General features: G+C 39.2%; 1 protein-coding gene across 1 annotated transcript; it reads right to left on the reverse strand.

Annotated features, from left to right (window-relative positions):
• Nucleotides 1–3,161: 3,161 nt before the first annotated feature.
• On the reverse strand, nucleotides 3,162–20,668 carry LOC134679110 (protein zer-1 homolog). The gene is made up of 8 exons (XM_063537953.1): nucleotides 19,365–20,668; nucleotides 19,088–19,290; nucleotides 18,777–18,948; nucleotides 18,301–18,462; nucleotides 11,775–11,936; nucleotides 11,231–11,380; nucleotides 9,981–10,233; nucleotides 3,162–9,013 (listed from the first exon to the last, which is right to left on the reverse strand). The coding sequence occupies exons 1-8, from the start codon at nucleotides 20,364–20,366 to the stop codon at nucleotides 8,832–8,834; spliced, it is 2,286 nt and encodes a 761-aa protein (XP_063394023.1). The 5' UTR covers nucleotides 20,367–20,668; the 3' UTR covers nucleotides 3,162–8,831.
• Between the last annotated feature and the right edge of the window lie 820 nt (nucleotides 20,669–21,488).

A 21,488-nucleotide genomic window follows, 5' to 3' on the forward strand; every position in this document is an offset into this window, starting at 1 on the left:
TTATTTTTCAATTTTTAGTTTTAACGCATTGTTAAGAGCGCGACGCATGAATGAAAAACAACATCATGACTAACACTAAATTCGTGTATCTACTTTAATAAATATGTAATCAGGAATTTTCTCGAGTCCGTCTGGGAAATTACAATTCCTGTCACTACACTAAATCCATCCTCCGCCCCGCCACTGACCCAATCTCTCAACCCCCCCGATCACTCTACCTCACAGCGTATCAACTCCTGATCCATGTACCCCTCGGCCCTGAACCAGCAGCCCTACAACCACCATTACCCGACCCCTTTATCCCCGACCCCTTAACTCCTAACCCTAACCCCCGATCAGTAGCCTTACCAGCTTTCCAAGAGTTTGACATTGATTTATTCGCTAGCGTGTGTGTAACTTACTTTCTTTGCATCTCGCTCGTATTGGCATATTAGTGCGAGCGAGATGCATAAAAAGTTAGTTACGAAGACGTTAGCGTCGCTAACTTAGCGAATATGTCAATGTCAAACTCGTGGTACGGCTACACTTGCACTACATCAAATTGGCGGTGTTCGGAAGCAAATGCTTGAGTTACTTTAGAAAACACCGAAATCACTTTACACGTGCCTTTAAAAACTGAGGAGTTCCCTCAGTTCCTCATGGATTCCATCATCAGACCAGAACCAAAAATAATACGAAAACACCTAGGAGGCAACTCCTTTCAAACAAAAAAAGAATTACTCAATTCGGATCACAGGTGCCGGAGTAATCGCTGAACATACTACATTTAAAAAATCATCATCATTATCATCAAAACAATCATCATCATCAGGTCTACTTCATCAAAGTGGTGGTTTTCGGGAGAAAATGCTCGAGTTGCTTAAGAAAACACCCAAATCACCATGCATGTGCCTTTAAAAATTGAGGAGTTCCCTCAATTCCTTATGGATCCCATCATCAGAACAGAACCAAATTAAAATGGGACCAACTCGGAGGTAGCTCCTTCGATCAAAAAAAGAATTACTCAAATCTGACTACGGATGTCAGAGTAATCGGTGAACGTACTACATTTAAAAAATCATCATCATTATCATCAAAACAATCATCATCATCAGGTCTACTTCATCAAAGTGGTGGTTTTCGGGAGAAAATGCTCGAGTTGCTTAAGAAAACACCCAAATCACCATGCATGTGCCTTTAAAAATTGAGGAGTTCCCTCAATTCCTTATGGATCCCATCATCAGAACAGAACCAAATTAAAATGGGACCAACTCGGAGGTAGCTCCTTTCGATCAAAAAAAGAATTACTCAAATCTGACTACGGATGTCAGAGTAATCGGTGAACGTACTACATTTAAAAAATCATCATCATTATCATCAAAACAATCATCATCATCAGGTCTACTTCATCAAAGTGGTGGTTTTCGGGAGAAAATGCTCGAGTTGCTTAAGAAAACACTCAAATCACTATGCATGTGCCTTTAAAAATTGAGGAGTTCCCTCAATTCCTCATGGATCCCATCATCAGAACAGAACCAAATTAAAATGGGACCAACTCGGAGGTAGCTCCTTTCGATCAAAAAAAGAATTACTCAAATCGGACTACGGATGTCGGAGTAATCGGTGAACGTACATAGAAAAAAAAAAAAAAAAATAGCCACAACCGAATACAGAACCTCCTCCTTCTATGAAATGGAAGTCGGTTAAAAAGGAGGTAGATCGCAATTCATTGTATGTTGTTTTTTTAATGTTTGCTACTTCATAACCCCGTCATTTCTTTCTGGTCCCATTTTTTTACAAAACCCAGATCTCATGATGGGATCCATGAGGAATCGAGGGAACGCCTTAAATGCTAAAGGGATAGGCGGTTTTTGTTTTGCATGCGGCGTGTCAAGACTGTCAAGCCAAGTCCAAAGGAAGAGAACTGCCGGCGTAGCCAAGGTTACAATCGCTATCGCTTCTACAATGAAAAGCATTATGTCTCTATCACACTTTTATATAATTGCGATAGTGACAGTTGCGTTTCGATCGCTACGGAGCGTAAGCGATCGGCATCTTGGCTACGCGGCCTGCCGTATATTACACAAACCTTTGGTGCCACTTTTGAATCCTTCGTAACTCAAAATCTATTGATGATACACATATGAGATTTGGTTCATTTAAGACCCTTGAGCGTAACTAGAACCCCAAAATTATGGATATAGTTTAACCGGTTATTAAGATACAAACATATGAAAATCGGTAAATATTATTCTCACTGACTGACTCACCTAAGAACCTAATCCACTTTCAGATGACCTAGCAACTTGAAATTTGGCATCCAGCTGGGTAATTGTGTGGTTACGTACCTAATATAAATAATAAGTGTTTTTTTTACGATTTGTAATATTTTCCAAAAAACAGTTATTTTAACACACTAAAGCGCCTATCGCATTTGTAATAGCAAAAATAAATTATTGTTTCGAAATCAACTATGACGAATACAAATAATTTCTGTACAAAAAGTAATGATATTATGAATATTATGCATCGTTGTTGACTTGGCCGGCAAAAGAATTGAGATCTATATGGGTGTTAAGATCTAGTTCACTTGGGATGTAATTAAAATTCAGGATTTGTCTTGGCTGCCCTACTTATTATACCAAAAACTAAAAGAAAAGTAACAGCCAATTAAAATATAACCTAACAAGCTGCTTTCTCTCCTTCACGGTATTGTGGACGTACCTTACTACGAATTCAGTACCTACCTACACATCTGCGCCAATTGTTGGAAATGGCCGTACATACCACACTCTGTTGGCACCGATCTTTTATTACGGACACTAGTATTGTAGCCAATAAATCTGATATCATTTTGAAAGATATATGTACTTACGAAAAAAATAAATTAAATAAGATAATTATTTTTTTGTTCCAAATCAATGTAATCTTAAGGTAGGTGTACTATATATATTTCCAGAATAACCTGGTCTGTTATCCCAGAACAATTTTCTGTAAGTATCCAAAGGGAGCTTAATTATTCGTTGTAATTTAGTTTACAAGTTGCTCAAAATTGTGTTGTTAAGTTTTGGGAACACACAAGTACACGATATCATTAAACGCATGCATTTGATCGCTTATTCAAGCGAATGGGTGTGGTTGCCACCGGGTTGGCTACCATAATGTGAAAATAAAAGACTAACTTTAAATAATTTATTTATTTAAAACATGCAATCTCTAGAAAGACATTTCCTTTAATAAAGACAGTGTATTCGACATAAATAACAGCTTTAACATTAAAGGAATAAAGTTAATCCAGATGATGCATCTAACAAATAATTTATATATTTTAGGCTATTTTGTTACTAATATAATAAAAATAATAAAACAATGTTTGATAATAGTTAAACTCATGTTTAGAACACACATGATTATCAAATTAGTTGCAAGAGTTGCTCGTAACTAGCGTAAACAGCTTTTATTATAACAATTGGGCGGAACAATTATTTAATTTGCCTGACATTGAACAAAGGAGCTTCAAACACGAATAGAAAGCACAGAACATCTTAAAGGATGAATTCAGAAAATCAAACCAAATAACAATCGCAATAGAAAAAAAGCATTAAGATTCAGGTGATTCACTATTTACTAAAACTTGACTTAATCAAAAAAGCATAACTGAAACGGTCTAAATAATTAGGAGGTGATTCTATAACAACTAAAACAAAAATACAAACAAAGCTTAAAACTATTATATCAGGTGACGAAATCAAAGCAAATGAAATAATTACATCGCGTTGCACTCCATGCTCGATAATATGATGTTTAAAATTTATAAATTATAACTAAACATCTAAAAACGAAGCTACAGCGATAAAAATGTTATATGCATATACTAATAATATATTCTCACATCTAAGAACGCTGATCACAATTACAATTTTATTTAATATTGTATCTATGCTAAAAATCTTAAATTAATTGTATTAGGTCCATGCAAATGTAGAATATAAATTACAGGTTCTATGTAAAGTACCAGTAGGCGCTAAGAATAGTACCAACTATTTTACAAATTAAAACAAGTTTAGAAAAATCATCATTTCAATTCCATTAGGGACATAGATCCGGTTAAGAAAATACAAAATATGATCTAAAACCAACAGGGATAAGTGTGAAGAATACTCACAGAGGGAGCATGGGTGACAAGAGATGGGTAAATTATTCTGCAAGATAGAAATGATCGAAGTACGAGTACGAACTAAATGCTACCTGCCAAGGAGGGTACCTTCGTACAATCCCATTTTATTTATATTTACATAAACTATCATTGGATATGCCACTTAGCAGCAACACCGCAGTGTATTATTAAATTATTATCAAAGCCAGGTAAAAATTTGACGACTCAATAGCATTAAATATGTATTCAAGTAGTAATTAGCTTTTGTCTTGCAAGACTTAGAATAATAAGTGTACGAAGCCTCCACACTTTTCCCTACTTCATTTCATAATTTACGTGACGCCCTATGTGTACGTAATTTATTATTGTTCAATTTAATTATAAAATGTGTCGGTTGGACGGATCGCGGAGACAATTTTAAAACCAAGTCGAGTTCCAGATTAATTGCACCTAAGAGATCATCTCCGCCAAGCCGTCTGATGGAATAATTTTATATCACCTTGACATTTACAATACAATGTAAATTTAAATAGTCAGAACTTCGACACGTTCCTCGTCCATGATATCAGAGTGTTACAACCTCGAGTTGATTCATTAAATCATGCCGTTTTGCATACAACATATTTAAGTTGTCTTAAGAACTAACTTTCGTTCTCTCCACTCACAGTAACAGGGAACGTGTTAATATATTTTTTATTTGCAATATTCATAATAATATCGCTAGTAGACGTTATCGTTGCAAAATGGTTTAAGAATGGCCAATTAACTGTGTCAACTATAGCATTTGATTCGTTAATATTCCTAACTTTCTTCGCTCGGTCAATAGTATTTCACTCAATCGTTCGCGCGCTCGGCACGGCTACTCCGAGCAATCATTAAAGGCAATGACCGAGAAAAAAACGCCTCATCGGCCCATTAGGGAGCGCCCACGTGATTAGTGGCAACCTTTCGATGTCATACATCGGTTTTGTTAGACAGTGAGAATTCTGTACGTAGTACTATTACAAATGTAGTGCATAATTGTTTCCATCGTATTTTCACGGAAACGTACTCACGTGTCTTACTATTTCAGTCAATCTCAGTTCAAAAAGTAGTGAGGTTGACTTAAGTAGCATGACAAATATGAACGTTTCCGAGAAAATACGATGGAAAACAATTATGCACTATATCTGTATCTAAGTATCCTGTAGCCTTATTTTATTGATTATTATTTTTTCTTTTTAGTGAATCAGTGTTTTTTTCCTTAATGTAATAAGTGATTTCCATTATTTATTCCATTAATGAACAAATAATAATAGGGCGCCACCGTCAGTGAACAATTTTTACATGTTTCCGCAATTTGCGCGTTTGCATAGGTATATGTGGCGCCCACGCGGCCGTCTCGCGCGAGCCGCGGCAAACGTGCCAGCCGCGCTCATGTACTGCATGCTCATCACGCACCGTACGCTACATATACGTACCTATAGATCCTTCATATATTTTGATTCAACTTAACCTACAATTATCGAAAAATATAATGTAAGTTAACTAGAATAAGCTATACGCGGCCGGGAGTCGTTACCCCACGTTCCGCCAAATCCCAAAGACTACAATAAAAACGTGTATTCCTAACTCGACCATATTAATATTTAATCTATGTAAAATAAAGGACAGGGTATAGAAGTGTCCTGATAAAAGTGTTTTCAATCCGTTAGAAGTTCATATAGATGGCTTTCCAACTAATATATGAATACATAATCTTTATTCTTCAGGTCTACCGCTTAACTCAGACAGTTGACGAGTTCTAATGGTTGATTACTAGTGTGGTTCGGGATCAGCAAGTAAAAAAATACTTAACAAAGTACACCATCCCTAACTGAGCTGCCTTCTACTCGATAACCGCTGCCTTACACATCAAGTACTTCACGAACCTCTCCGAGTTAAGCGGTAATGGCGGTCCTTAGTCCCTACATCGGTTTCATTCGGGGCTTGACTTCGATTCCCGTGGAGCACTGAATGCGATACTTAACTAGCTGCTCATACTTGTAGTTATACCGTTATGCTAGTCTGTTCGACCTTATGTTCGAACAAGGCTCGTCAGTCGTCGACGAGAAGGACATTATATTCATATTTTTGTCAAGCCGGAGTGTAAATTTAGCCATATAATAATTGGATTAAGTAACTAGGTGTCAAAATCTACTGTGATCGTAATCTAGATATAAATTAAGGTATCCGTATCCAGAACAAGGTATTTTAAAATAGTATCACATCTAACACTACCGAACTACCGAATGCCGCACAACAAAGATTCCTTGTTACAAATAGTCGGTTGCTTGTGTCAATGGTGGTACCACTTTCCTAACTAGCGCCATAATCTCTGCACAAGCAATACAATAATTCGGTTAGCTGCTTTCTTTACAAACAATAATTTGTGAAGAATAACGACATTTCAGGAGACAGTTATTCAACTCAATACATATGTATCTCTCAATAATAGACATATCAATTGCCTAAATATCGCATATCGTTATTATTTTATGTTACTACAATTAGCGTCCTTCGTAAATAATAATGGCTTTGAAATACATGTAGTATATTAACAATTTCAATTTTGATTCATAATAATAAGTAGGTACAACTTGATTTTATAACACTATGTGACACGTATTTATTTACTTATTTTAAATACACAGTGTTTAGTGTAATTGTATTAATACTTTTTTATTATAGAAGGAATTGAAATAAATATACCTACAGTACCATAATGTATGTACACAATCAATACACTTAATATATAAACACTAAAAATAACTCACTAGTGTACATAGAATAAACGATATTACATATAATTTGTTTCGGTTTAAACAGACAAGTAGATGTGTAGATTTATCTAAAGGTGCTTTCACGATCATTGCTTGGAGTAATATGTGAATTACTAACAATCATTCCTGAACAAACTGTCAAATCCCACTGCAAGCATATTTAAAATAATGTATTATAATTGACTGTAACATTATTCTCATCACATGCAGAGTTTCTCCGTCACCGATGCCAGATATCTCCAAGCAATGAAACGTGTCACTAAGCTCGATTTAACGCCATATTAAAACCCGATTAGATGTACAGTGGCCTCGCTCGTGCAGACAGAAAACGGGAATAAAGTTCAAATCCCATTAATAAATTCGTTTACAACTAATTCCTGCGGGAAAGAGCCTTGGCGGTCTAGCATAAGTTTTTCTCGCGCGCAAGTCCATACTTGTAGTCGCGCTTGTTGTATGGAGTCGCGCGCGATAATGCAACTGATGCTAGACCATCAGTTAGTACTGGTCGATGCCATGGAGTACCCTGCTGACGGGTCTTCGGTGACTCGCTGCTGAAGTTCACTACTATTTAAGCCGTTCACTCAACTTATCGATTCTACAGAATTTCTTGTTCTTCTACGTCGTGCCAAAAGTTTAAGGTATAACAGGTTTATAAACAATATGTTATCTATTAGACCGACATCACGACGTGAAGTATATTTGTTACAAGAAAGTTATGAAGGGTTCTGAACCCAATATTGCAATCTAGATTTCAAGATACTGAACGAAAGCGCAGGAAAGTAAGTTTTTTTGGTTCAGTGTATCAACATAATATGACAGCAGTATTAGAAAAGACGTTTGCAGAACTATATACAGCAGCTAGTTTACCGTTGAAGCGCTACATTCACTATTCAAAAAATAGGTACACTGCTACCGCTTTCATAAGTTACAACGTTGTAAGGCCTAAAGGAGGAGCGAGGTGTCGGGCCCGTATCACCTATACTTTTAGCATTAAAAAAAGGGTATACAATCTTGTCGTGTCTTTTTACCGAATTAGAATCTTTACGTGTCTTTTTACAGCGAATATGTAACAATTATATAGCATATTATATAATGATTTACATTATTTTGGCTTTTTAACTACTTGTTACTATTTAGTTAAGAGTTTTTCAATAAAAAGACACGTCTGATTGTTTATCCTTTTTTAAATGCTAACAAAAACGAAGTATAGACCCACCAAATATGTCACAGCTCCAGGAAGTTCATTCTCTGTTACATCCAAACAAAATTCCGTCAAAGGCAGTTAAATTATGAGTAAAACAGGGTTTTACTCACAGATGTACACCTAAACCAGATTACTCTTTCCATCATATATTTATAGTGTTACATATACTTAGCTCATTGCTCGATTTAGGTGTACCAACGTGGTTTTATAAAAAAAATTGCAGGTATTGAATTATTGTTGACCGAAATATTGAATAGTAGAAAGAGACACAACAATAGTCGAGTACCTTTATCAGCGCTATCTTAATTTAAGAATTCATATCTCCATCCTATATTACATGTGAGTGCGACTCAGTTAATTCATCATTTGTTTCAATCACCTTTCAATACAATTCAAGACTTGACGATTGAAAATCCAGTCACCTTAAATTGTAGGGCGCCGTGCATTTCGATCTGATTGGCCTGAAGATTATTTTTACTTCGACTGTTTGTAATAATAGTGACATTTTCGTATAAGGCGAATTGCAATGAAAGGGTTAAGACAGGGGTCGGCAAGCGTGGTAAAGGTCTTAGTTTTCCGAGTTCTCAATTCTCAAGCCTGTGTTTGCCGACCCCTGCCTTGAGATACCTTAATTGGTCGCACGGGGCTAATCTTCCAGCCGAGGACTGATGTCCTCGAAGTACTCCGTTAGTTAATTGTCCGGGGAGAGCGGCACGGGGAGCGGGGGCGTGACGCGGTTGGCGTAGCGCGCGCAGTTGCCGATCACGGTGCAGGCGAGGTCCTTGATGAGCTCGTACGGCGAGGGGTGGTTCAGCAGGTCCACCAGCAGCTTGAGCCCGCCCTCGGCTTCCACCAAGCCGCAGTACTTGTCCGCTGAAACGTTACCAACAATAAATAACTTAATCTTGTCTTATTTATCTTGCTGTTTAGATCGCAAGATAATATTTAAGGTACAAGACATCAAAATGGCTTATAGGTATGATCAAGTGGAATCCCCTTTTTAGTTATCATTTCATGTAAAAAGGAAATTTTCGCTTTATAGTTGTTTAGCTACCCTTTTTAAAACATGAATACATTAAAAAAATCAGGAGGTTCTCAATTCGTTGGTATCTTTTATTTACTTCATAGTTTTAATACCTAGTTATAATTTAAATCTGTTTAACGCGAATTTTTATTCATTTATCATAAAACCCTTAAAGCTCCATTCCAATACTACAGTGATGACATTGATGACGCAAGGGGTGCATATACCCCAAGCGGACAAAACAGACTAGACTGTTCAACATCATTGACACTGACAATAAAATTTTGCGAACACATTAACGGTGCCAGACGCTTTAGTGCCACCGACTCTGGGCTTATTCAGACGGCGCGCGAACTCGTATACGGTACTCGTATACGATGTAGTTACATTGCGGACCATTGAGGCTACAACAATTCAGCCGACCGATCAAATAACGCAATGTAATGCAACTCGCATGCGAGTTCTCGCACCGTCTAAGGGCTGATTTATACAGCGCGCGAACCCGCAAACGATTTTAGTTACATTGCGGACTGTTGGTTACGTCCAATTCAACCGACCAATCAAAACCCACAATGGTATGAAACTCGCATGCAAGTTCTCGCACCGTCTAAATGAGGCCTTAGGCTGGTTTTAGTGTTACGCGGACCGTCCGTGCATAGCTCCGCACCGGACCAATATGTATTAAGTTCAGGGAGCGTTATAGAGTAAAGCTGACGGGACAGCTGTCTCATACAATTTGGCGGTGCGGAGCGATCCGCACGAACGGTCGCGTGACACTAAAACCAGCCTTAAAAATGTTCGGTATTTGTTGCTTACGGTAGACGGTGGTGAGGTTGGCGAGCGCCCAGACGGCCCAGTGCTGGCACTGCGGCGTGTGGTGCGCGTGCAGCAGGCTGAGGATGGGCTCGAAGGAGCGGTAGTTGATGTTGCGCTCGGCGTGCAGGTCCCAGCGCTCCACGGCGGCCGCCACGCGCGCCAGCACCGCCTCGCGCTCGGGCTCCTCCACCGTCCACGCCGCGGGGCCGTCCGACGCCATGTGCGCCAGCACGCCCGCCGCGTTGTAGCTCACCTGCATAACATACGTGGACATTTTTAATTGTGGATTCATTTTATTGGCTTTTGATATGTTGTATATATTATAGTTCTATGTATTTTAATTTAAGGCTCAATTATGTACTATGATTATAGTTATTGTTAATATTAGGCATCTTTTATTTTATAATGTAACTTTCAGACACTAATGTATTATTGTTTATGAATAAATTAAATGACATAATTAACGCACTTACAAAACTTTAAAATCTTCTAAGAGTTAATTTAGTTTTATCCCTTTCTTACAAAATGTAACTTAAATTTAAAGATTAAGGTCTGGCCAGCGCTTGTTCATGATACAGTTCCGCCACCTCGGCCACGTCGCCCAGCAGGCCCGCCATGTTGTGTCGTCAGTCTAGTAAACCGCAGCGTACCTCGATGTCGTCGCTGGAGGACTCGAGCAGCTCGTAGAACACGGACAGGAACAGCTTGTTCATGAGCTGCGGGCGCAGCTCCGCCACCTCCGCCACGTTGCCCAGCAGGCCCATCATGTTGTGTCGTCAGTCTAGTATACCGCAGCGTACCTCGATGCCGTCGCTGGAGGACTCGAGCAGCTCGTAGAACACGGACAGGAACAGCTTGTTCATGAGCTGCGGGCGCAGCTCCGCCACCTCCGCCACGTCGCCCAGCAGGCCCGCCATGTTGTGACGTCAGTCTAGTATACCGCAACGTGCCTCGATGCCGTTGCTGGAGGACTCGAGCAGCTCGTAGAACACGGACAGGAACAGCTTGTTCATGAGCTGTGGGCGCAGATCCGCCACCTCCGCCACGTTGCCCAGCAGGCCCGCCATGTTGTGACGTCAGTCTAGTATACCGCAGCGTACCTCGATGCCGTCGCTGGAGGACTCGAGCAGCTCGTAGAACACGGACAGAAACAGCTTGTTCATGAGCTGCGGGCGCAGCTCCGCCACCTCCGCCACGTCGCCCAGCAGGCCCGCCATGTTGCGACGTCAGTCTAGTATACCGCAGCGTACCTCGATGCCGTCGCTGGAGGACTCGAGCAGCTCGTAGAACACGGACAGGAACAGCTTGTTCATGAGCTGCGGGCGCAGCTCCGCCACCTCCGCCACGTTGCCCAGCAGGCCCATCATGTTGCGCAACAACTCCTCCTTGTCTGGGAAGCTCTGCGACAAACAAACATGACATTAATAAGATCTGTCAGTATTCTATCTGTGAGATTATCAATTAGAACCAGTTGGCATTACCGATTGAAAATGGGCGGCCATCGAAAGGCCTTTGCAGAGTAAAGGGTGGTCGGGTCTCTGGTTAACCTTCTAAGCGCCATCTAGTTTAAACATATCTTAGAACCATCTCGACAATACTTTCCTTTCATATAAAAAAAAAACACTTAAATGGGGTGCAAAACACATCCTATGGGGTGACAAGCGTTAACTCATAACACTCCACTTTTCCCGTTGGGGGTTATAACGAACTCGTTTAGTTATATTGTGAAATAGGTAAGTTTAACATGTTGTCACACGTCTATTGGGGTAAAGTAGTAAGTTGTTAGAAGCCAACCTTCAGGCAGGCGAGGAAAAACTCCATGCCGCGGTTGTCGAGGAAGCGCTGGCAGTTCTGCGGCGTCTCGTCGGTGACGTTCCACATGGTGGACCACGCCACCTCCAGCACGTCGTCACACAGCCGCCGCTCCAACCGGTCGGCGATCAGGTTCAGCATTTTCTGTAATCAATTTCGTTTTGTGAGCTCATTTCGACGTGTCTGTATTTCCAATATTCACAGAGTAAGGGCTGATTTAGACGGCGCGCGATACAATACGGACTGTTGGTTACGTCCGATTCAACCGACCGATCAAAACCCACAATGTAATGAATCTCGCATGCGAGTTCTCGCATCGTCTAAATGAGCCTTAAGAGTACTACCCACGTTGTGAAGCATGTGACAAAGATTCGCGGACACCGTACACTGGCGTTCCTAACAATAACAAGCATAGAAGAACAGTTCAAGTAATACAATGCGAGCCACGCACTCAGTAGAATCTCAGTTTAATATACCTACAGCCATGGATCACTTTGATGTACTAGGTGGAGCATAGAAGACAAATCACGGTCATGAGTGTCATGACCTTGCATATAATAGCGTTATGAAACTAGTGTAATTTTTTTTGTTCTCTCCAATCTAAAACATTAGGAATAAACAAATAGTGTCCGACCGAAGGTTCGGTTTCGGTTTCGTTTTCGGCCAGTTTCGGCCAAAAAATCATGTTTCGGCTGTAGTTTCGGTTTCGGCCAAAAAACGGCCGAACCTTTCGGCCGGGCCGAAACTTACGAAATGGTACTTCGGACAAAGACCAAAAGTTGGGGAATAAGTAGGACAACAATATTAATATCTACATATACTGATTCATGTATAGGTACAGAAATTAATTGGTTTATTATAAAACACAATTCCACTAATGAGGGCGCCACTGGACGGCCGACGCAGTCTTAAGAGGCTGTCAATACTTATAACGCGCACACTGTCTAATTGTATCGGAGTGAATGAGATAGCACTGTCGCATGTTACTGGGCCCTGGGCAAGAGAATAATAAGAAAACTCATCATCTTCCTCGCGTAATCCCGGAATTTTTGCCGTGCCCTGGCAATGGGAATGGGAGCCTGGGGTCCAATAGACAACTAATCCCAAAAATTGGTGTAGGCACTAGTTTTTACGAAAGCGACTGCCATCAGACTGACCTTCAAACCCAGAGTGTTAACTAGGCCTTATCGGGACTAGTCCGGCTTCCTCACGATGTTTTTCCTTCACCGAAAAGCAAATAGTAAATATCAAATGATATTTCGTAGGTAAATAAGTTCCGAAACACTTTTGCTTCGTCGAACGTCGAACGTCGACGAAACTGCGGTCTCGCTTTTTTAATACAATGGACATTGGTTGGAGTCTGTGCTCAACTACTTATCCTGAAGCCTGAAGCACGGCTTTGACTTCGCATGAAAGTTCGCCTCACTGGGGCACTTCGGACTTTTAGGCCCAGGTGAAGATCGGTACCTGGCCTTGCGATATTGTTAACAAAATATTTCGCGCTCGCTGCGCTCGCGTTTTTGGTTGGTGTTTTGGTTGACCCTGTATCTACATGTTAGCTTGACTGGTGACTGAATAGAGTTAGACCAAGAAAATTCTGCAATGATTTTGATACGCAGTGCAACTAGTGCAAATGTTATTGATACGTCATAATTTCATAGAAGTTTTGACGTTTAAAATAACACTTGCACTGCTTGTGTTATCAAAATCGTTGCAGAATTATCTTGGTCTTAGTAATTTTCTTAAAAAAACTGCTTAAGTAACATCAATTTCAAGGACATTCGGTGTTGACAGCCCCATAATATGTGTATAAAAGCGGTTTTGTGACATTTTTCAACGATTTTATCAAGTCTACAAAAGTTTCGGTTTCGGTTTCGGCCGAAACTAGAGCCAAAGCCGAACATTCGGTTTCGGTTTCGGTTTCGGCAAAAAAACATGTTTCGGTCGGACACTATAAACAAACAACGATTCAAACAAAAAAATTTAAAGCTATAATCATGTTGCAGTAGGAGGTGTAGCATTTTTTTTGTAACATAATCATTATCATCATTGATCTTTTCGTATAGGTATTGTAGCTGTTGACGATTTGTGATGTGACACCGGGGAGACACCGTTTTGGATTTGGGTGGCTGAATAGACCGATACGAGACCGTCAGACCGCCAGAGGGGCTACCGGGAAAACCGAAATTCGCAAATTGCGGGAATTTTTCTCTTTTACTCCAATGAAGGCGTTATAAGAGTGACAGATGCCCGCAATTTGCGAACTTCGATTTTCGCGGTTATAGCCTTGACAACAGAGATTTGCGGAAAATGGTACTGCAAACTGTAACATTGTTTCGAATAATGCTAAAGTACAATATAACTTCTTAATGTTATCTGCATCATATTTGGGTCGTAATACATTCGCAGTAGCGCGGCAGCAGCTACAAACTATATTCGTGCATTTATAAAATGTTAAAGCGGTTAGCGGTTTTTAAGCTTGATTTAGTGTCTTACGGCTGAGCAAAGGCCTACCCTCATTTTCATCCCCTCGACCCTGTCATTTGTATTTTCCTACCATATAGGGGAGAATGCGTAAAATGTGTAGGGTAGGGTGTGGGGGGTCTGCGCAGCGTGAGCAGACCCCCTACAAGGTGGACTGACGGCCTGGTAAAGATCGCGGGAGTCCGCTGGATGCGGGTGGCGCAAGACCGGTCATTGTGGCACTCTTTCGGGGAGGCCTATATCCAGCAGTGGACGTCCTCTGGCTGATATGATGATGATGATGAGAGTAGAATGCGCACAAGTCGTCCCGCCATTACAATGTACAATATTAATACATCTTAAACTAATACAGCAGCATATACACAATATACATGTCGGCGGACGATCGTAAATCAGGCATATCGTGAAATTCCTAGGCATATCGTGAAACGTGAAAATCTTTGAGTCTTTCCCTGAGTCGACGGAGCCGGAGTCTATTTCTGGGCAGTTTGCCCTTCGGGCATCTGAAGCAACCTAACGAACCTATCCTGCCTATATATTGGTTTAATGTGACTATCGTCAAAACATTACACAGGAACATTACGATCTGCCTGATCTTACGATCGGCCGCCGACATACACATAACTTATGCCTATTATGATAAATACAGGTCAGCGTAATACAGTCTACAAGAACGTGTCCTTGATTTTATAATTCATTTGATTTTTGGTAAATTCGCGCTGCTTAAGTTTAGTAATATTTTAAAACAACAGTTACAATAGTATTTAATAACAATAATAGATTCAAATGGAAATGCAGTGCAATTCATTATCATTTATCAATAAAAAACAAATAATCACAACCTAATTTCGGATTTTCAGGCTCATGTTGTGTCATAAAGTTTATTCAATTATTGATTATTGCTAGAATACAATAAATAAAAAAGGCAAGAAGTACCTTATTTTCTAATAGTAAACCATTCCCAGTAATATATACATCTGACACACTCAATACAGATACATATTTAACTTTAACAGATAGCTGGAAGTGGCCGTGTCTACCACAATTTATCAAGGACTTGCAACCAATATCGGCAATGACACTTATTAGTGTTCAAACTATTACTTAGCTATCTGAAGACACATATTATCTAAAAATAGGTAGGCCTCATATCACGTACCGTCGGTAAAATATTGTATTAGCACATGTCAATAACAGCACAGCGTAAAGGTCAAAAGGTGTTTTAATACAAAGCGTCGCCTAATACAATATCTAGACAAACAAGCCCGCCACGGGTGGGAGTAGACTGGCGACACATACTCAATAACTTCTGATCAATACAGAGTAGACAGAACTGTAATGGATATCTTAATTACCTACTAAGAAAACGAGAATATATTCATAAATAATCGCCCTAAGTCAAACTTCTTGGTGGGCAGTTAACTAATAAGTTTCATTTCCTTTAGCCAAAACAATCTCACATTTAAGACTTTATTATATTATACATTACATGTTTATATTATTATTTAAAATTAGTCAAGTTGTGTAGGTAGAACATGGTAAGGACGTAAGGACACACACTCGCGCAGTTAAACTGTGGAGTGAAAGTAGCCAGCGGTATTTCCGGACAGATACGACCTTGAAACCTTCAAGAGCGTACTCCCATTGTAAAGGCTAGCAACGCACTTACTTCTGGTGTTGCGGCTGTCCATGGGCGACGGTAATCGCTACCCATCAGACGATTCGTCTGCTCATTTGCCTCCAATATCATAAATAGAAAACACACCACACACACATACAAACGATATCTCTTGACTCTCTATAGTTGGATGGAAAGACTTTCATACAGAAAGTTTGGCCAGATGGTTTGGAGTCAAATATACTACAACATCCTTTTTTCAACTAAAAACCTAAGTAATACATTATAAGACCGAACTCAATGGGATTATTAAAGGCTATGGGAAAAACTTACTATTGTAGCAAACGCATACATTCTGTGGGAATAAATGCTTATGAAAGTTCGCAAGTGGCGTTACATAATGAACGGCATGATATAATCAACGTTACCTTATTAGAATGACATTCATTTCACCAATGGTGCAAAGTTGCAAGAGGCGCGGATCAATTTGTGACTATTGTAATCCCAAGGGCGGCACAGCGCCGGATTTATATAATTATTATATTAGCGCTTACTGGATGGATAGGCAAGTCATTTGCAAGAGCTGTTGTATTAAAAAGACACAGCCGTATTTTTAGGTATTTAAAAAAGAGTAAACAAAATCTACCCTCAAATGGCTTCTTAAGATAAGATAACAACTATTCTATAATATCCTCCCCCGGAATTCACAGTATCTCTGTACCAAATTACACCTCAATCGACTCAGTGTTGTAAGCAAGACGGTAACATATATATGTACGGACAGACAGAAAGAGTTACATTCGCATAATTAGTAGGGAAGTAAGTATAAGTCCCAATTTTTTCAATTAAGTATGGCATTTGTTAGCTAAAAATAACGTTTGATAAAGAAAAGGATCAGTGGCATCCATCAAAATTGTAAATTCGCAATGCAAGCTCGGCATAAAAAGTAAGCAAGTGCATACTCAGTCGTCCATAAGTTCTCTCACAAAGGTTTTTACTGATAAAAAAGTTATTGGTTATATTTATCTTATATATTTCCCTTATTATTCACATATAATGGTTTAGAAGCTTATTTAATGGTATATTACTTACAATATAATTGCACGTACTTTATTGTCTCAGTTTTGCTTAATTTTATATATTATTCGAAAAAAAGTCATAAAATAACACCCCATAAACAAACACGCAAGGTAGGTAACGATCGACGAATGGAGACCTTTACGCACTTATAACTCTGTGGCGGTGGCCGTCATACCGGGGCCTGTTTACACATTGATTAGTGTTTGATACAAGTTATAGGTACATTTGCCACTAATCAAAAGTCGCAAATGTATGACCTCGCAATAAACACTAATCAATTAGTAAAAAGGCCCTATGTGAAGGCCAGCTACACTTATCCCACAGACACACTTACCCATATTGACCTAAGTACTTGTTTAAGTTTCAATACGCACACTGATAAACGGGAATTTATAAATAGGTGTAAGTTTTACTAAAGAATCATTGCTTAGATTTAAAATTAAAGAGAAACTACTGTTAATAGGCATCTACCTACCCACACTATATAATAATATAATATGGCCTTTTATTTCTACATAACATTTTACATTTCGTTATTTATATAATATGGTATTTTCATATTGCATGTTTGTTTTATGTGGACCCCTTATGGGTGAAAGCCTCCATCATATCCTTCCAGCATCCAATTTTCCCCTGCTATTTTCCGTAAGTCGTCAGACCAACGTGTTTTTGGCTTACCCCTTTTCCCACCCACACTATACATATAATTATTTAATTGCCTGATTAGTGATAATAGTGAATCGTGGTAAAGTATACACACATAATAATTAAAATATATTAAAACCTAGCTAAAGGCATTGAAACTAGATTGAAACACGCTCAACATACCACCATTGTATTGACGATATACGAGCATTGTTTGGTGTTTTGCGTAGACAAAGATTTTCTGAGCTATAATTATTGAAGCTATTCTATTGTTTCAGCTATTGATAACATAATTTATTTATTAGTTAGTTATTACACAGATAAATTAAGATTAAGACTATAAAAATCATGTAGTACTTTAATGTAAATTTTATTTTTTCATAGGGTTCATAGGTTATTTATTTTCTGTAGTTAATTCTGTTGTTTTAATAATTATTAATTTGTTAATGATAATTTCTTATTTCGTGATTTAATAATACGTTCCATGGAGAAAGTGTTTCTTATGACTATTACCATCTTCACTATAAAGTCTGACTGAATAGTAAGGATTCACAAGCTTACAAAATCGGTAATACAGTTAAAACCACACACAAACCATGCTACAAAAATGGCACAGCTAAAAAGAATATTGTAAAAATCCTTTTAAATAAGAATTGCAAGGTATATAATAAGTTTACTAACCCCTATCGCGCCATGGTTGCCCAGGAACTGCTTCTGGGTGCCGTCAACCTGGCAAGCGAGCGAGTTGAGGAGGTATATCGCTATGCGCTGCACGAAACCCTCCTGGTTCACGTCAGCCACTCCATTCAGCAGGATTTGCACTACCCGCTCGTATTCAAACAGCTGAAATGTGACCAATAATAATTAAAATACCTAATATCTAAAACACAATACATAATAAAGTTATAGTCAGTTTTTCCAGATGATGGGTACTAAAAAACTGTAAGGTTGTAAATGTTTATTAGTAACAAAATCAGTTTTATGATTAACCCCTAATATATTTTATGAGTGAGTTTAATATGGTCTTGCGCACTAGAAATATCCATCTCTTTTTATGTAGTAGTGAAAATACACTGCAGAGAATGTCTGTGGGCACTTGCGACTTGATAGATAATGATGCTCCACGCTTGAATAGATAATAATTGATTAGTACTTACAACGTCTGTTGGTATTTTAAACTGGCACAATGTGAGGCACCCATTCCTCATCATTGTGTCATCACCAAGGTGAGCCTCCATTCCATCTAAGAGAGCAGTGATTATTCGCTTTTTTAGTCTGATACCTATACGCCCTTTTTCTTTCCCTTTGACTATGTAGAAAAGTGTTGCACTAGAAAAAAAATACAATATTATTTAATACCATTAGGTACCTTATACTCATAGATGGTCATCTAGTAACCACATTCATGTTTCAATCCTAAAGCAAGGAAGATTGTATATTAAATAAAGCAAAAATTCACTCCACTGACCTGCCAGATATCTGTATATGTTTTTCTGAAACATGTTGATCCATTGCATCTAGGACCACTGCTAGTGCTCGGCCTATGTAAGCATTGTTCTCATAGCGGAACAAATAATAAAGGTCATTGAGGACACGTGTAAGAATAGCTGGCCTTTCCATGTATGCTGCTGCAGCAGTCAAGATTTGTTCAACATTGGCATCACCCGTTATCTAAAAAAATGATAGTATTTTAGTAACTGTCCCATTTTTCACAAAGAACCAACAGCAGTTCAAAATTAACTCACCACTTTGGCAGGAATGTCATGCCTTTTGCAAGCTCCGTGGTGTGTCCCATACAGGCCCAGAAACTCTAAAGGCCTGTTGACACGGGCAGCTAAGCCGGGTATATCACATCTCACTTGGTCAATATCTGAAGTACCTTCACTATTGGACACTGCTGCCGCCCCAGAGCCCGCAAGATTAGTCCCTGATATATCCAAGGATTCCAAGAGCGTAAGATTATTTATAAGTTTAGCCAGTACATCATTTGGTTTGAAATATTTCCCATGCCTATCATTAGACTGCGAGATGTCTAAATGTCTCAAGGTATGCAAGGTGGCTATCCAATCAATAACATCCTTTGTCCAGTGCACACTGTGCAAAATCAAAGATCTCAAGTTTTTCAAATCTTTTAAAACCCAAATGGTGCTCGACGAAGTGGTCTTCGACAAGTCTAAGTGTGTTAGGTTAGTCAGTGATTTTAAAAGCAGTAGTGGAAACACTGCAAGTCCTCGGCGTGTGAGCCGTCTCAAATTAGGCGCATCAATTATATATCCTCTCTGTCGGAAGAGAGTTTCGTCTTGTGAGAGAACATATGTCAGAGGCCCCACTTTTAGAGAGACTAGGTTTTGGCTGTTGCTATTTATGATGTCCAGGGAGCTGGGACTAAGATACTCGCACTGGACCACTTCGAGCTCGAAGGGCTTGTGCTCCATGAGGCAGCGGAACCCCTCATCCGTGATGCGCGAGTTGCGGAGTCTCACCACGGACAACCTGGTGCGTGTTCGGTCACGGAATATGTTCGCTATGCTATCACTTACTCTGTTGCTCTTCTGGTATGCCTCCAAGAACTTTTCACAAATCTCTGAAGGTAGAATCACATCATCTTTCAACTTACGCCATCGAGTGTTCGGATCCAATGTCGTAATTATATTTAGATTATTAACGATGTAATTCATACTAATGTCGAACAGCGTATCAGGTGAGCTGTCGTACAAAGAAAACAACTCCTGCCCCGACGACATCATCTTGACTGTGTTGTATTATATTATGATTGGTGAGGGTATACTTTAGGAAACGGAGAAATGAGCTCGCAGTGCCATCGTTGCGTTTCCCTTCGCTACAAAGGTTTCTTACAATTCGTTGAGTAACATAAAGAACTACCTACTTGTAGTAAAATTTAAACAATTACTCCACGGATGTAATATCTCCTCGATCACAAATAAAATCGCGACGCAACAAGAAAACCAATCTAATTTTTTAGACTAGAGGACTGTCACTCTTGTCTAGAAATTGTTTAGATATTAAAATAGTTTTACAGATATGGCAACACTAAAGTAAAGGTATTGATACACAAGTTTTTGGTTATTTATAAGCTTATATTTATTTTACGTAATATTTTTATTTTATTTTATCAAGTGAATTTTTTAGTTTAACAAAATCTATAGTCAACATTGCTGGTTTTGTTTAGTCAACAGAGTGTGAAATTTCACCATTCGCTGATTCGCCATAGGAATATCGCACGCACGAAATCCCCGGAGCGCTCATTCTTTCTTCCGTGCACGAAATTGATCGCCTGTTGCTGGTGGCTATATTTTACGGTTTTACAACAAAACATAAATGAAAAATTGCTACAGCACAACTATAGTTGCCGTAATGAATTAATAACTATATATAACTACAGATCCTGAATTATATTTTTTGCTAGACTTTCATTCGGTTTCCGTACGGAATGACAGGAGGGTGGGAACGGGACATCGCTCTACACATGCATAGCGCTGTCTCGCCAACGTCAACATATGTTTTCTCCGCGATTACGTTAGTAGTCTGAAGGGGGCTTAACCAAATAACACATAAAAACTAAAAAAATGCATTTTCGCAGAGATAACCTCCTAGTGAGTATTCTTCGGAGATAACACCTAGCTAGATCGATTTTTCGCCCCCGAAACCCCCCATATATATAAATATAGGAAATCTCATCGAATTCGTTAGAGCCGTTTCCGAGATACCTGAAATATAATATACATACAAAGAATTCTTAGTGCCATGCCTTATGGGAAACGATCGCAGAGATAGTTCAGAGCCGGAAACCGCTACCAACTTTTAGTATGTTGTTGGGCATGGCATTGGGTCTCCAAACCTGCCGGGAG

Source organism: Cydia fagiglandana, chromosome Z (assembly GCF_963556715.1).
Source record: "Cydia fagiglandana chromosome Z, ilCydFagi1.1, whole genome shotgun sequence".
Classification (NCBI taxonomy): domain Eukaryota; kingdom Metazoa; phylum Arthropoda; class Insecta; order Lepidoptera; family Tortricidae; genus Cydia; species Cydia fagiglandana.